The 16,831-nt window shown below is 31.8% G+C and overlaps 4 protein-coding genes across 4 annotated transcripts; 2 read left to right on the top strand and 2 right to left on the bottom strand.

The window, feature by feature from the left end:
* Window positions 1-2,163: 2,163 nt before the first annotated feature.
* Window positions 2,164-7,507, bottom strand: LOTGIDRAFT_208637 (hypothetical protein). Its single transcript, XM_009045955.1, has 8 exons — window positions 7,367-7,507; window positions 5,858-5,891; window positions 5,188-5,352; window positions 4,616-4,775; window positions 4,082-4,266; window positions 3,651-3,826; window positions 3,142-3,263; window positions 2,164-2,750 (listed from the first exon to the last, which is right to left on the bottom strand). The coding sequence occupies exons 1-8, from the start codon at window positions 7,418-7,420 to the stop codon at window positions 2,600-2,602; spliced, it is 1,047 nt and encodes a 348-aa protein (XP_009044203.1). The 5' UTR covers window positions 7,421-7,507; the 3' UTR covers window positions 2,164-2,599.
* A 1,839-nt stretch (window positions 7,508-9,346) lies between these two features.
* Window positions 9,347-9,496, top strand: LOTGIDRAFT_102564 (hypothetical protein; the record flags this gene model as incomplete). The annotated part of the gene is made up of 1 exon (XM_009045954.1): window positions 9,347-9,496. A coding segment is annotated over one exon (150 nt), but the record flags the coding sequence as incomplete, so codon positions are not given.
* Window positions 9,497-11,103: 1,607 nt separating this feature from the next.
* On the bottom strand, window positions 11,104-14,050 carry LOTGIDRAFT_103099 (hypothetical protein; the record flags this gene model as incomplete). The annotated part of the gene is made up of 6 exons (XM_009045953.1): window positions 11,104-11,255; window positions 11,635-11,752; window positions 12,019-12,181; window positions 12,524-12,629; window positions 13,264-13,373; window positions 13,896-14,050. The coding sequence occupies 6 exons, from the start codon at window positions 14,048-14,050 to the stop codon at window positions 11,104-11,106; spliced, it is 804 nt and encodes a 267-aa protein (XP_009044201.1).
* A 1,277-nt stretch (window positions 14,051-15,327) lies between these two features.
* On the top strand, window positions 15,328-16,635 carry LOTGIDRAFT_102754 (hypothetical protein; the record flags this gene model as incomplete). The annotated part of the gene is made up of 2 exons (XM_009045952.1): window positions 15,328-15,965; window positions 16,107-16,635. 2 exons carry the CDS (start codon window positions 15,328-15,330, stop codon window positions 16,633-16,635), a joined length of 1,167 nt encoding a protein of 388 aa, XP_009044200.1.
* Window positions 16,636-16,831: the final 196 nt, after the last annotated feature.

Here is a 16,831-nt window from a genome sequence, read left to right as displayed (position 1 = left end):
CATTGTCAATCTGATTAAAATACAGATTAAAATACAGCTCTAGATATTTCATTGTCAATCTGATTAAAATACAGCTCTAGATATTTCATTGTCAATCTGATTAAAACACAGCTCTAGATATTTCATTGTCAATCTGATTAAAACACAGCTCTAGATATTTCATTGTCAATCTAATTAAAATACAACTCTAGATATTTCATTGTCAATCTGATTAAAATACAACTCTAGATATTTCATTGTCAATCTGATTAAAATACTGCTCTAGATATTTCATTGTCAATCTAATTAAAATACAACTCTAGATATGTCATTGTCAATCTGATTAAAATACAGCTCTAGATATTTCATTGTCAATCTGATTAAAATACAACTCTAGATATTTCATTGTCAATCTAATTAAAATACAACTCTAGATATTTCATTGTCAATCTGATTAAAATACAACTCTAGATATTTCATTGTCAATCTGATTAAAATACAGCTCTAGATATTTCATTGTCAATCTGATTAAAATACAACTCTAGATATTTCATTGTCAATCTGATTAAAAAACAACTCTAGATATTTCATTGTCAATCTGATTACATATTATATTGTGTACTTTTTTAGGGTTATTTTAAGACAATATAATTAAAATACATCCCTAGATATTTCATTTTAATAAAGCTCTAGATATTTCATTTTAATAAAGCTCTAGATATTTCATTTTAATAAAGCTCTAGATATTTCATTTAAATAAAACTCTAGATAATTTGGTGCCAACAGAACTCTACATATTTTAAAGCTAATTTGACTGAAATACAGCTTGCCAATGATATGAAAGTTGTTCCAAATATGATAAATTAAGCAACTTGGTGCAGGATCCATGTCCACCAAAAGAAATCTCTACTTATCTCATAATATTGAACTCAAACCAGACTGTTTGGTATCCGGGGTAATAATGAGGCTACAGAGATTAAAGTGAGATAAATTCACTGGCAACTCACTGGACTGACTACCCTGATCACAGTTCGTCCATTGTCCAGTGAAACGGTTTAAACCAAATCAGAGAATACAATAGTTTATATTCTAATTAGGCCAATTAAAGAGTAACATCAGTAAAATCAGACAACAATTAAATAAAGTATCATATATAGTCTATTAAAGTTTTTATCTACTGAATATAATGCCTAATACAAATTTCAGCATGTCATTGATAACTTCAAATAGACATCAAATCTTATAAAATAAATGATAACCTTTAAAAGTAAAATGCTGTTTCATGGTTTTATCTACTGAACAGGTTTCTATTCTGTGATGTTACAAAATTACTTATTGTCATAACAAAACAGTTTTATAAAATCCAAACTATTAGAAACAAAATTGTATTTTTTATTAGAATGGCATAATTTTTCTTATTCATTTCTAAATGATTGTAATATTCAGGCAGTATTCTGATTTCAATATTGGATTGGTACTAGATTAACATGACAATACCAGCAAATAACCAGGTGTTTAATAAGTATACTAGATATATAATACTTTTATCAAGTTGAAGACTCACCTCATCTCATCGTTCAGGTTCTGTGAAAAACTCCACAAAGTACCTTCATCAAAATCTGAAACATGAAATGAAAGTAATTCTACCAGTGCATAGAGAGAAAATTCATAAAACTCCATGTAATTTCCACAAAATCAGAAATTCTTTTCTATTGCTTCCACATTAAATAAACTAAGTAAAATTAATCTGCAACATAATTTTTAAAATAAAATGTCAAGTTTAAGTTATATTCAATATCTACAAGCTGGTATTCAGAATGCAATATTAAATACCTGATTGATTGAATAAAAACTAAATACATACTGTATGACATCTGCTGGCTGCCTTAAATCATTCTCTTTAAATAGATCTTTATCATAATACTGTCAGACCACATATATCCGTTTTCCATTTCATAATAAATCGCAGGCAAACCAGGATCAGTTTGTCAAAAACTTAAAAATTTGATTCCAAGAAATGCTGTTTTCTGATGGAATTAACTATATTAAATCATTTCTAAGACCAATCAATAAGATGACCATAATACCTATTAACTTGAGTTATGGTTTTGGGGAAATGGGCATAAAAATTACTAAACTGGACCTTTTGTCTCAAGTAAACTATTTTTAAAAAATACAACAAATAAGAAAGATAATTTATAATCATAACAATTTTATAATCATAACAATTTTATAATCATAACAATTTTATAATCATAACAATTGCACTTTATTATTTATTCAATAACAATCACCATAAAAAAAATTGATAAAAAAATATAATCCATTGTAAATTTGAGGAAAGGGAAAGAAGAAGGGAGCCTCTTGTCAATGATCTTTTAACTATTCCAGTTTAGACGAGGTCTTTCTCAGAAAAAATACATATTCAGTCATATAATGTATTTTCTTTTTGTATTCTTTTTGAAAATGTATTGTAAATCAACAACAATAAAAAGACGATTAAAAATATACCTCCTTCTGTTCCTCAATTCCTTACAAAAAATGCAATAAATGGGAAAATACTCATTAGAAACGATAAAATAAAAGATACTTTGTTAGTCAAATTTGTCCAGAAAGCACATTATTTTTCACAATTAATAATAATCTTGACTCCTTTTCCCTCTTTTGCCATCTGAAAAGCTTCTAAAGCCTGCTCCAGTTTAAATCTGTGAGTCACGAGAGGCTTCACATTAACTTGTCCTGATGCTACCATAGCTAGAGCTGTAGGATAACTGTAAATAGAGAACAAAATATTGTCAAGGGTGTTAATAGTGAAATTCATACAGTGGTTGAACTGGCTGCAGATTGATTTGTTCATCAAATTGGTCATGATATGCTTTGTAAAGTATTTCTTTAAAGAAAAGACTAGCCCCCATTTCTCAAAAAGTCTTGTTTTGTTTTGTAGAAAGTATGGAAAATCTGAAAGGAATATTCCACAAATTGGACAGATTTCCATTGTTAGATTTTAGAGAAAACTGTAACCTGTTCTTATGGATCCTCCACATAACTTATAAAAATTAACTAACAATAAGCTAAAATGAGCTATTTAAAAGTCAGTCTGCTTCATCCCTACATCAATGTTGCTATTGATTTCAATCAGTTGACTAGGGGACTATGACTTACCAGTTGACATAACGGAATATTCCTCGTATATCTACTTCACGAACACTAGCATTAACTATAGGTAACTCTACATCAGCTGGTCCTAATCCTACCAATACTACACAACCTCCAGGTGCTGTTGCCTACAATTCATTAAATAGACTAACAGTAATTATTATACACTCTGAGTACAGAATCACAATGAACTGATAGAATTATGGTGAAGATGATAAACCGTTTCATAGTAAATAATTATACTAAATGAACACTATCAGCAATATCAGGCCTTATCTTACAAATATGTATTTCTGTGTTCAAGTAATAACTGAAAAATTTCAAACTTTCCAAGTAAACATGTCTTTTTAGAATTTAAAATATGAAACCAAATCATCAAATGTCTAGGCATCAAATCTATTAAAGTTTTTTTACAATATTTATTTAGGTAAAATTCGTAAATAGAAGTTTACCATTTATCTGAATACATGTGACAAAATCTTGGACCATTATGTAAGCCAGAAAAAAATACTTACGAAGATTCCAGTTCTAATACTGGGAGGAGCCCCGCTACATTCTATAGTGATGTCAACTTTATCACCCATTATTTCTTCAATCTGATTGGCTGTAACTTGAGGATCTCTACTCGTTACTTTTAATATATGATTTGCTCCTAAACTCTTCGCAAAATCTAATCTGGATTGGTCGATATCTAAAAGCAAAAACACAAAAACATGAACTAAAAATAGTATTTCAATATGTAGCACATACAAAATAAGTTCACATGTGGGCCATATGGGAGATAACCTTGAAATATTATTAACGTCTTTATATTATTATACTCATTACTGAGTTTTCTTCAAGATGGGGTGAGAATTAATAACTGTGAGAGATATATGTTCCAAAGCTAGTTGAGGTCACAATTGGCGTGCATTATACTCACAATTATACAGTAAACATCACTTACCAGTCATAATAATTTCAGCAGCTCCTCTAGCTTTAGCTGTTAACATATTAACTAGACCAATAGGTCCAGCTCCACAGATTAACACTCTAGAACCAATCTCCACACCAGCACGGGCACAGGCATGTACACCAACTGACAGTGGTTCTAACAGAGCTCCTTCTTCATTACTCACATGGTCTGGTAATCTACAATAATTGACAAGTACAAGGCTTTGGATAAACCTACACATGCATAACCACCTTGAGCTTTCAAGTATCAGCCTGTGGACTATTAAAGCAAGTTTTGTTATACTGGTACATCTATGATTAAAGTAAATACAATGTCTTGCTATGTTTGAAAATATTATATACCTATAATAGGTCTACAATTTACAAAGATTTACAAGAAAGATTACTTAAATCAAGCATACTAACTGATATTCAAGCTTTTCAAACTTAAATCATATTCTTATTATGACTTAGTTTTATTTTCTCCCAAATCTAGTTCAAGCATCTCAATAAGTTATTTCAAATGCTGTAGAATCTTAAATCTTACTTGTAACAGTAATCAGCATCATGACAATAGAATCTAGCTAGATTTCCATCATAAGGTGGTGTAGCACAGAACTTCATATCTGGACATAGATTATATCTTCCCTTCTTACAGTATTTACACATCTTACATGGTACCCCTGGTTCAATAGCCACACGATCTCCTGAAATAGTACAATAATTATTGGAATATTGGTCTATTATGCTCTTCATACTATTTCTATTATTCTCCAATGTGTCTCTATATTTAATTGCAAAACAATCAAGGAATAGTAATCCTAAGGGTTAAGATTATCTGCCAAAAAGAGAACTCCTTCTTTCACCATTTGATTCATTTTTAAACCATTTTCCTTGAAATCTATTTGGATGCTGCCTCAAATATATTGCCCCCAGTCCTGCCTTGACAAAGTCAAATACCAGAAATTAGGTACCTATATCAATTTAAACATTAGGTACTCAATAAAGATGAGCATGCCCTACAAATATCTCCAGAAAATACACTCTCCACAATTTCCCCAAATGTAAAACTCCATCTCATATAGGGGAAGACTCAAGAGTAACATATCCCTAACTTACCAACTTTCAAAGTAGTAACTCCTTCTCCAAGTTTACAGACTACGCCTGCTGCTTCATGTCCCAATATCATAGGAGCCTTGACGATAAAGTCTCCGATAGCCCCATGAGTCCAGTAGTGTACGTCTGAACCACAAATACCTACATCTTTCATACTCAGTTGTACCTCTAGAATACAGAGAAAACTGCCAGTAATATATATTGGACTTCATGATTCACCATGAACGGAGGTCAAAAGTACACATAAAACTGACATTGATAAATATGAGACAAAAAGACCATGATTCACTATTTTCAGAGGTTGAATATACTTTGTTCTCAGATAAAGGAATTATATGATTTTCATACAGTTGTGGTACATCGGAAAACTCTTTACAGTTAATCAAGAGAAACAGAGAAAACTGTCACAACAAAAATGGTGATTTACGGCCTTTAAGTGATTATAACTATATTGTTTATTCCTACTCAAGTTATTTTTAATTCTACATTCCTACCAATGAGTTTTAAATTCATTATCAAAATAGCGAGTAATGACTGGTCAACTGGGACTCCAGTTCAACAATGGAAATATCAACCAGCTGAACACGTCTATGTAAATATATATACATAAAGCCCTGATAATACTTTTAATTGGAAGATTTTTGAGTGGAACAGGTGCTAGGTTAAAACTTACGTCCTGGGCCTGGCTCTTTGACAGGGAGATCTTCCTAAAAGTAGAAAAATAGGCTAAATTAAGGATTGAATGCCAGTAGCATCATAGGAACTTTCATCCATTCCACCAATTCTTTAATGAAATTTTTATATTTCAGATAGTTGAAAATACTAGACTGGTGTTGCATATTTAGGAATAAGCATAACTTTGTCATTTTATTCATTATTTAATAGAGACAGTAATGTGATCTTTAAAATATTATCTATGTACTTTATATTTGCATTAGAAACTGATCTCTGAATTTAAGAAAAACAGGTCATGGCCACAGCTTTAAAGCATAAATAATTGCCTAATAATCAAATTTAAGCTATCTGTATTACTCTAAATATAAGTTCTGACATCCAGTTTCTCTGCAATTCAGCAAAAACATATCATGTACAGACATTGTTAATAATATTATGTGACTGTTGCCTGTGAGAATGATAGTTACAACTGAATTTTTTTTATCAGATTTTAATTTTGAATAAATATTACAGATTGCTGAAAAAAGGCTTTTATCAATAGTCAATACTATCATAGAGATAGTGCCTGTGTTTATAAACCTGTTAATCAAATTTTCAGATGATAATATCAATATAACTTTCAAATGTCGAAAATCATATGGAAGCATTTTTGGAAAATATGAATCAATTCAGAGCTGAGGATCTAATTTTTGTTAACTATGATTTCTAAGAAATAACAAGTAACTTAAATAGTGCTTATTCAGCCCACTATATCAAAAGTTGGTGGCTTCCCTGACTACATATCCTATTCCAAAAAAATAACTAGTTGAAGATTTAAATCCAACAACCCTTTGATCATGTTAATTTGGGTTTTTTTTAACCCTAACCCTGACCTAATATGCACTTTATCAATCTTCAGGTTATCTGTATGACCTTGCCTTTGTCACTGTATACTATATCCCTGTCCTTGACATAGCTGAAGATAACATTTTAATTCAACTTAATCTGTAATTGAAGTTTTCAGGTTGGTTTTTATTTAAGATTAAAGTAATGTTTGACTACTCATATGAATATAATGGTGTTGGTCTACTATTTTAATATAATTAATTGAGATCTGTATTACATCTTTACCAAGGCTTATCAAGTAAACTTGGTCAGAGCCACTTTGCATATTTGGAAGTGAACCATGAATGGTTGGTTTCAGGCTCAGCACAAGAGACCAAGTAGGGTCCCTGCAAGCTATGACATGGTGTCCATCGTCAAGACCATGGCATCCAAAATGGTGTGAATGATCTTTTTAATTGCCCACAGGCACTAGCTTCTATTTCTCATTAGAGAAGCAATTATGATATCAAAATAAAGGATTTCTACTGACTCAACGACAAAAATATTCCATAGAAGAAACAAATGCCTGTGGGTTGTGTCTCCTGCATCAGGGCATAGAACTGTATTGTATACTGTTCTGTGATCAGGGCAATGAGGAGGGCTTTGATTGCGAATTACAAACGATCTAAAGAATAACACTCACCAATTTCAGGTCACCCTGCTTGTACAGAATAGCTGTTAGATTTTTGTCAGCCATTTCTACTTCAATACTTCTAAATTATCTACTATTTCTCTAAAATTCAAGAATATTTCGTACCCTGCTTGCATTTACACTGACAACATGACCTATTGAACTCAGACTAGATCGTCCAGACATTTTACTCAGTCTCCATCATTGAGTCCTTGTACATTTTCTATGGGCATCATTTTATTATTTCGGAAAATTTGTCTCTTTAAGATTGATATTCGATATCCCATGCAATTTGATTTTGTACAGTGTTTCTGTAATGAAAGAGTTTTCACTTTTTGGTGGCAAAACTATAGGGAAATAGTCAAATTTCTTGTTTCATTCAATATGGAGTTATTTCCCTTACCCCGACTACAGGCCACACTGTGCTTTGCACCTGAGGGACTCCTTGTAGTCCTACTATGCAAAATGACTTATAATATAACTCTGGGCTTATACACATGCACTTCATTTCAAATAGTCCAGGTATCTTCATGTTATTCTAACAGCATCAGTATTTCCCAAAATAAAAATCAAACCTTTGTATAGGTTAATAGTTACTATATTTTTTTACATAAAATATACATAATATATCAGATATACATAAGACCATCAAAAGATGTAATAAAATATATATTACCTAATAAAAATAAATATTAAATAAATGATAACGACAATGAGTTCCCTAAGAACCAGTTTATATAACAAGAACCAGTTTCTATAACCGAGGAACTAGCTTCTATAACAGAGGAACTAGCTTCTACAACAGTGGAACTAGTTTCTCTAACAGAAGAACCTGTTTCCATAACAAAGGACCAGATTCTATCATTTTCTGTTTAATGTCAATGATATAAAAAAAAACATTAAAGATAAACCAATTTATATCAAAAATTAACCAGTTTCAATCAATTTGTATTTCATGTCCAAAAAAAAAACCAGTTTTTATAAAAGATGAACCAGTTTTTATAAAAGATGAACTAGTTTTTATAAAAGATGAACCCGTTTTTATGAAAGATGAACCAGTTTCAATCAATTTGTATTTCATGTAAAAAAAAAACCACTTTTTATAAAAGAGCAATCAGTTTTTGTAACAAAAGAATCAGTTTCAATCAATTTCTATTTGATGTCAATGATATAAAAAAAACCCGTAGAACAATCAGTTTTTTTTTTTAAAAGGAACCAGTTTCTGTAACAGTGGAAACAATGTAATAGAGAAACAAGTTTTTATAATAAAAACAAGAAACCAGTTTCTGTAACGGAAAAACCAATTTCTATAACTGCGAAATCAGTTTCTAACAGAGGAAACAATGTAATAGAGAAAATGATGTTTGTGATTGAAAGACAAGTTTCTATATAACAAAAAAAAGGGACCAGTTATAGAGAAACTGGTGGTTGTAATAAAGAAACAATTTTCTACAACAAAGAAACCATTTTTATAACAGACTTACCAGTTTCTGAAACAGAGAAACCAGTTTGTGTAACAGAAACCAGTTTATGTGACAGAGGAACTAGTGGCTGTGATATTGTAACTGGTGGTTGTAATAAAGGAACAATTTTTCTACAACAAAGAAACCATTTTTTTTTAACGGACTAACCAGTTTCTGAAACAGAGAAACCAGTTTGTGTAACAGAAACCAGTTTATGTGACAGAGGGACCAGTTTATGAACAGAGGAACTAGTGGCTGTGATAGTGTAACTGGTGGCTGTAATAATGAAACAATTTTCTACAATAATGTAACCATTTCTTTTAACAGACTAACCAGTTTCTGAAACAAAAAAACCAGTTTATGTAGCAGAGGAACCAGTTTATGTGACAGAGGAACCGGTTTATGTAACAGAGGAACTAGTGGATGTGATATTGTAACTGGAGGCTGTAATAATGAAACAATTTTCTACAATAATGTAACCATTTCTTTTAACAGACTAACCAGTTTCTGAAACAAAAAAACCAGTTTATGTAGCAGAGGAACCAGTTTATGTGACAGAGGAACCGGTTTATGTAACAGAGGAACTAGTGGATGTGATATTGTAACTGGAGGCTGTAATAAAGAAACAATTTTCTACAACAATGTAACCATTTTTTTTAACAGACTAATCAGTTTCTGAAACAGAGAAACCGGTTTGTGTAGCAGAGGAACCAGTTTATGTAACAGAGGAACTAGTGGATGTGATATTGTAACTGGAGGCTGTAATAAAGAAACAATTTTCTACAACAATGTAACCATTTTTTTTAACAGACTAACCAGTTTCTGAAACAGAGAAAGCGGTTTGTGTGACAGAAACCAGTTTATGTGACAGAGGAACCAGTTTATGTAACAGAGGAACTAGTGGCTGTGATAGTGTAACTGGTGGCTGCAATAAAGAAACAATTTTCTATAACAAAGAAACCATCTTTTTTAACAGAGTAACCAGTTTCAGAAAAAGAGAAACCAGTTTCTGAAAAAGAGAAACCAGTTTCTGAAAAAGAGAAACCAGTCTCTGAAAAAGAGAAACCAGTTTCTGAAAAAGAAAACCAGTTTCTGAAAAAGAGAAACCAGTTTCTTTCACACAGGAACCAAGTTATGGAGGAGGAATTAAAAAAAAATTACTATCACAATTAGTATTATTAAAGATATCTTTTTGAAGATATTCAATTTTTTGTATAACAATGTATTTTGTTGCACTAGTTGGAAAAAAAGAATTAATTATATTGTCTATGACAAATAAAAACTTACTATTACAAACTTTTAAGTCAGTTTATGATAGTTTTCAGGAGAAAGTTTCATATTTGTTTTTTTTTGTTGGTTTTTGTTTGTATAACAATGTATTTTTTTTCTATTTGTTGCTCAATTTTGAAAAAAAAAAAGAAAATACATCAAGTATATTGTCAATGACAATAGAAAAATTACTATTAAAACTTTTTCATAAGTTATGATAGCTTTATAAGGATATTTCATTTGTTTTTATTATAAAAACACATTTTTTTTTTACTATTTGAAGCAGTATTAAAAAAAAAGAAGAAAATACATCAGTTATTTTGTCAATGACAAATAGAGAATTAATGATAGCTTTCTAAGGACATTTCACATTTTTTTGTATACAAATATATTTTGTTAATATTCGTTGCACGAAAAAAAGAAAGAAATACATCAAGTACATTGTCAATAACAATAGAAAAATTACTATTACAAACATTTTTATAAGTTAATGATAGCTTTAATGAGGATATTCCATTTTTTACTTGTATTAAAAGATATATATTTTTCAATATTGGTTGCAAAATTTGGACAAAAAGAAGGAAATAAATCAAGTGATTGTTGAAAAAGAAAGCAAAAATACTCCAAATTGGAAAACAATTGTGTATTGCACCTTTCTTCTTTAAATAAAATCTTTTTTTTTTTTTTTTTAACTAATTTCATAGTATCTTTTTTTCTCAATACACAAAACAGGTTATAAAACCTAATCTTTATGATTGAAGTCACAACCCAGTCCTGAGCTTTAATCAGATGTAACTCACAAATACATCAATAATACAGATGTCTAGTCAGACAGGCCTGGTATATAGAGCTCAATCAATTTAGCACTAGTAGGATGCTTAGTTTGGTTTGATGACAAGATAACGTTCACTTCCAGCTGATATCATTGACTAAAGCACCAGTCAGACTCAACTGACAGATATAGTTTGACCAAACGGCTAAATCAACAGCTTGATTCTCCACAATTTCATTCCTGCTTCACATTTTTTCATACGTTTCTATATGTTCACAAGTTTTACATTTTTTTGAATAAATATCTTCTTCCTCATCGTATGTTTCTTCCTGAAAATCATGTTCATGAAATGTTGTTCCTTTCCTCCACAAACTACTTCTAACAGTGTTTCTCAACTCTGAAACAAAAAGTGTTAATTTTAGTTTAAACAATCTCTCTACAAGGTTTCCTGAACCATTCTTGATATTGAGCATCATAAGCAATGTTTTGTGCCCCAAAAATATGATTCTATACATGCACACATAGAACAGTCTTCATTATTTTCAAGCAATATAATTGATAATGCACAAACAAGAACTTGGAATTGTACTGACAGGTTTCATTAAAATTTACAATTATTCTGCTCTGTAACACAATTTGAACTATCTTGTTGCTTTTCAAAAATTTTAATATTTTTTTACCACTTGATGATTCATTTTTCCTTAAAACAAAATAACCCAATTTATAACTCTTGTTCATAATAAGTATCAAATAAATATAAAGGGGAGATAATCTACCTTTTACTCTCTTATCAAATTTCTTTTGTTTAGCTTTATCTTTTTTTTCATTTCTGTTTTCTCTCTCTTCTTCAATGGCCTCTTCACTTCCCCAAACTTCCATCGCTCTTTCTTGAACCTTAAAATAGTGAAAACCAATTTGTACAGTAGAACAATTAAAAACCAAATCTGTGAGATGCAAGATGAGAAAACGGACAAGTTAAGCTTTGATCAAATTTTGGTTTGTTGGCCCAGAGGAAACAAATATTTCAAATGTTACGAAAAGGAATTAGCATGGAACGGAACAGAACTATTGCGAAAGTGAGGAAATTTACAAAAAAGATGATTTAAAGATTTTTTGAGAAGTAAGGATCTAAATACCTGTACCTGTTATAACAAACTAACCTGATATTCTAGAAATAGCTTCATATCTCCCCATCTGTTATTATTAGGATTCTTCTTCACAATAAATTTCAAAGGTGGTTCTCGTTTATCTAGATCAGCATCTTTCAATAAAAAACGATTCTTTGCATCTGTCTTGGTTATCAGGTCATATTTGTCCTTTTCTCTAAAACAATCAACAGAATTCGTGCTTAAATATTCTATATCCGGTGTGGACCAAGATATTACTTACAAAATTTTCTTTCCTTTTCAACAGAAGCATTTATCATCATTTATCATCAAAATTTAATCTCAGCCTTCTGTGGTTCACTGAGTCAATATAATTTTGTTTGAAGCAGTGAATTTTATTCAATCAAAACAAACCTTTTCATACAAAGCAGTTTGATATAAAATTGAATAAATATCTATTATTCAATAACTTACACCAATTCAACTGGCCACAGTGCAACAAAGTGTAATGTTATATTTGAGGATGTTGTGAAGAGACAATGAGTCAAGCTGTACATACCTACAGGTATCACAAGCAGGAATGTTAAAATGAGTATAAATATAGGAATCCAGGAATTCTTTTTCACAAGACTCACAGAATATATTATCTACTGCTATAACTGGTGCTGAAATATACAATAAATATTTTCAGAACTGTATAACTATTCCTTTTGGGCCATAAAGAGTCAATGACTAAATCTTTTCTCGACCTGTTCAAAAATATAAAAAAATAAATTTTAATAATATAGTGAGGTCAGCTTGTTTTTGACATGAATTCTAAAATCAGTCATATTTCTGAGAAAAAAAATTCACTATTAGTTTTATTTGAATCTTTTTATTATAATATAAATAATTCAAACAATAATTTGTCAGTTGGCCACTTTAATACACAGGCTTGATCAACGAAATGGATTTTTCTACTTAACTGCCAGTCCCGTTGTTAGGGTGGGATCCGTTGGGAATGGTCTCCAGAAAGTGAGAATTAAGCCCCAGCAACCTTCTTCAGTTCAGCAGAGATTGATTTATTTACAGTGTCTTTGTACAAAAATTGAAAACATATAGACTTTTGATACGTTTTTGGCACCTCAAAATTGTCAGAAATGAGTTCTCTGGGCCTAATCCTTCACATTTTCTGCGTACAAAATCTGAGCCCCCGCACCAATTCCAGGTGACGGGGCTGTTAACAGCTTTTAATTTCACTGTTAAAGACCAGCAACATCACAGAGTGTTCAATGAGCGAAATCATGTCTAGTTACATACCTGGCTGATGTTTAACTTCTAATTTTCCTGTTTTAATTTCTTTGTTATCTTCTTCAATAAAAAACCCTGAACCAGTATCAACTTCTCTTGGTGCTGCCTGAACTTTGTGACTGGAAGAAACAATAAGATTTTACACACCTTTTAACACACTGATAAAGGCTTCTTGAGCTTACAGATAAGATAATCAATAAATAATTAAGAAATCAAAATTAACAAACAACTTAAAAACAACAAGGGGAAAACAAATCTATACTGCAAGAAATGGGAGATGGGAGATCTACTGGACACCCAGAAGGAGTACATGGAAATATAAGTAAGGGGAATTCTCTTATTGAGAAACACAGTCGGTTAGAGCGTTGGTTCTTAGCATGACATCATTTGCTTGGCAAATGTGGGCTGTGGGTTCAATTCTCGATGGGTGTGTGATAGTCTGATTACCTTGAAAAAGTCATCTTCACTCATAATTCCAGTCGACCCAGGTGTAAATGGGTACGGATAATCCAGGAAAGATTAATGTCAAGAGGTTTGGCCAACGACCAGCTGGTAGAGAGGATCCTTAACTGTTATCCTTGTAAAATACAGTTGTGTCATTCTTAATGGAAGGTAATAATGAATTTGAGGATGATTCTTACCTTTCTTTACCAATAGTATAAGGTCTATTGGCTAGTCTAGCTTGTTTCAATAGTAAAGCTTTCTGTCTATTTCTCTCTACTCTAGCCCTCTGAGCTGGTGTCAATTTTATGGGCTCTTCTTCTGATGGTTCACCTACAATTTCAAACTCTATCATTTTAAGATGCCCCTTTTTTATTACCCTTTAAAAATCTTATACTGAAGACAGACACTGTCATGCAGTGTACAAGGAGGGAAATACAACTACGTACATAGTATCAATGTTATCAAATCCTAATGTCTGGGAAGTCTTGCTTACAAACCACATCTGTCTTTCTACCAATTATGATGATCATACAGTTTTTCCACCAATGGGCACCTAACACTCAAGCAGGTACCATGGTATGTACCAAAGTACAAAGCGATGGAGTTAATAATAAATTCAGGGTACATTTTTATACACTATATGAACCCAGGCATGGGCTCATTAAGAAAATGCTGTGGTGTGGGCCAAAGGTAAGACCTAAAGTGCCAAACCCCTTTGATGCCCCTTAATATTCACTTCAAAATAGGTAAAGGCCGAGAAGGAGGCCATGTCGAATGGTCCACCTCCTAAACACTGAATATCAGGTAATCAATATCTTTGTGAATCATCATTATTTTCTGTACAAACGGTTTCATATTAATTGTAAGATATATTACCCTGGGTATCCAATTCTTTTGTAGATGCCATTTCAACTTTAAAAATTGCAAATAACACTTACAACTTCATATATTTTCTAAACCTAAAATGAAATTAATTTCTCATTACCTTGTTTTACAAAATATGTTTTAGTTGTATAGCAAGAGAACCAGGAAATAATAAATTAATGGTAAGTATTTACCGAAACGACCAAGAGTAACAGGCGAAATGACCCCGTACCGAACTGACTTATCCCACTGCTTGTGTAAGCATATCAATATAACTATGTCAATATAACTATGTCAATCACATCAAATAGCAACTAGGCCTGTTAGGCTATCTGATTTCTTTTTATGTTTTTTATCCACTAGAAAATTTAGGTCTTATTACTTATCAATGTCAAGTCCGCGTATCAAGAGAGATACAATTCTTATAACTCGTTGATTTTACGCACCCATTCATAAACAAATTTCAATCTTCAAGTGCGTAAGCGATTGAAATACATAGCTTACATCATTAACAAAAACATAAGCACTAAATGGAGTTGCGTCCCTTTAACTATAAATCGAAAGAAACGTTCATTCTCCGTTGTATTAGTACTATTAGGCTAATAAATAACGTTGTTCTAACGCTTAAGTAATTGTGCTAACGCTGTAATATCGAAAGAAACATTAACCTTACGTTTGCCATATCATATAAAAGAGAAAGAAATTCAAAAAACACACCATTAGTTACAGCAGACTTTGATTAAGGAGAGGTTTTGTCAGTCTAGAATGGAGTTAATTCCACGACCTACGGCTAAAAGAGCGCAAAATGAATTGGATAAAGATGGATCAAAATGGTATTGTCGCACTTGTAACCTTCAATGTGAAAATCATAATATATTTCTCAACCATTTGACGACGGAAAATCATCGTCAGCGGAAGCATTTTTCACAGAATTTTCAAAGTTCTGAAAGACAAAATTTGTCTGAAAAATTTGTTGACGGTTTTATAGAAATATTATCGAAATTTAAAAGAAAACGGGTACCTGCTAGAATGGTGTTTAAGGCTTACAACTTACAAAGCAACTCTATTTCATTAGAGAACACGCAATGGAAAACTATACCCGAGTTTCTCTACTGGTTGAAATGCTGCAAAAAATGCCAGGTGAATGAGACATTTGAACTTATTCAAGAGTTTGACAAAGAAACTCCAAAAATCGACACGATTGAACGGCAAAAAAAGTTCACGAAAGTGAAATCACACAGTTTGTGTCCATATGTAAGAAAAATGCTGAAACTTGACAAAAATAAGAAGCGCAATACGGTAACTTCTGAGAAGAGAAAGTTGTCCAGAGATCCAAATGAAAAAATCAACTTCACCCTCTCAAAGTGTTCAAGAAAGAGCAAAGAAACACCGCCTATCAGCGAGTCTGAAAAACACAGCACAGAAAACGCATCTGAGTTGAACCACCAAAGGCTGTCGTTTAAGATAGGCGATATGAGACCGCCATCCGACGCTGGGGATCATCTTGACGACTTACTAACTGATAAAGAGCCGACGAAACTTAGAGAACATATTGGAAAAGAAATGAACAAATGTATTAATTCCTTCAGTTCTTTTTCAGACTTGAAAATCAAAGAAAACTCACCGAAGTCCACAAAGAGGAAAAGAAATGCTCTAGAAGACATTAAAATGGAACTTGAGTCAGAAAGAGACCACCTGAACAGGACATTGAGTTGGGTAACCCTTGGTTTACAGGTTAGAATATCGTCAAACTTTGCTGGGAAACAGAACATTGGTAAATTCGGAACCGTTGTATATTGTTCAATCTCTGAAGATAACTATTTGATTTTACTCACAGACTCGAATGAGACTGTCAGTGTCCGTCAGCAAGATTTACAAACAGTTATACCCAATCTGGGTTCTCCTGTACGTATCGTTAACGGTGGGTATCGAGGTTTAAATGCTATATTAGATTCTGTAAATAAAACATATTTAGCAAGTGTGCATATCACTAATGGATTGTTAAGCGGTCGAGTTCTCAATAATGTCCATCTCAATGATATTTGTGCTTTTACAGATGTTACATTTAAGTGAGTTTTTCGGTGAATAGTCGTGCCTAAAGCCTATAGTTTCCCGTTTCTGGGCACCAATCTTTAATGATCTAAAAGGAATCATATGTCGGATTTTCTATATGACTGTTGATACGAGTTTAAAATGTTGATGTTTGCTTGTGTGTGCGCGATTATTGAATTAAATTTGTTGAAATTGGGTTGTGATTCTATCAATAATA

The sequence above is a fragment of the Lottia gigantea genome (assembly GCF_000327385.1).
Source record: "Lottia gigantea unplaced genomic scaffold LOTGIsca_1, whole genome shotgun sequence".
Taxonomy (NCBI): domain Eukaryota; kingdom Metazoa; phylum Mollusca; class Gastropoda; family Lottiidae; genus Lottia; species Lottia gigantea.
This window is presented reverse-complemented; position numbering and strand designations above follow the sequence as displayed.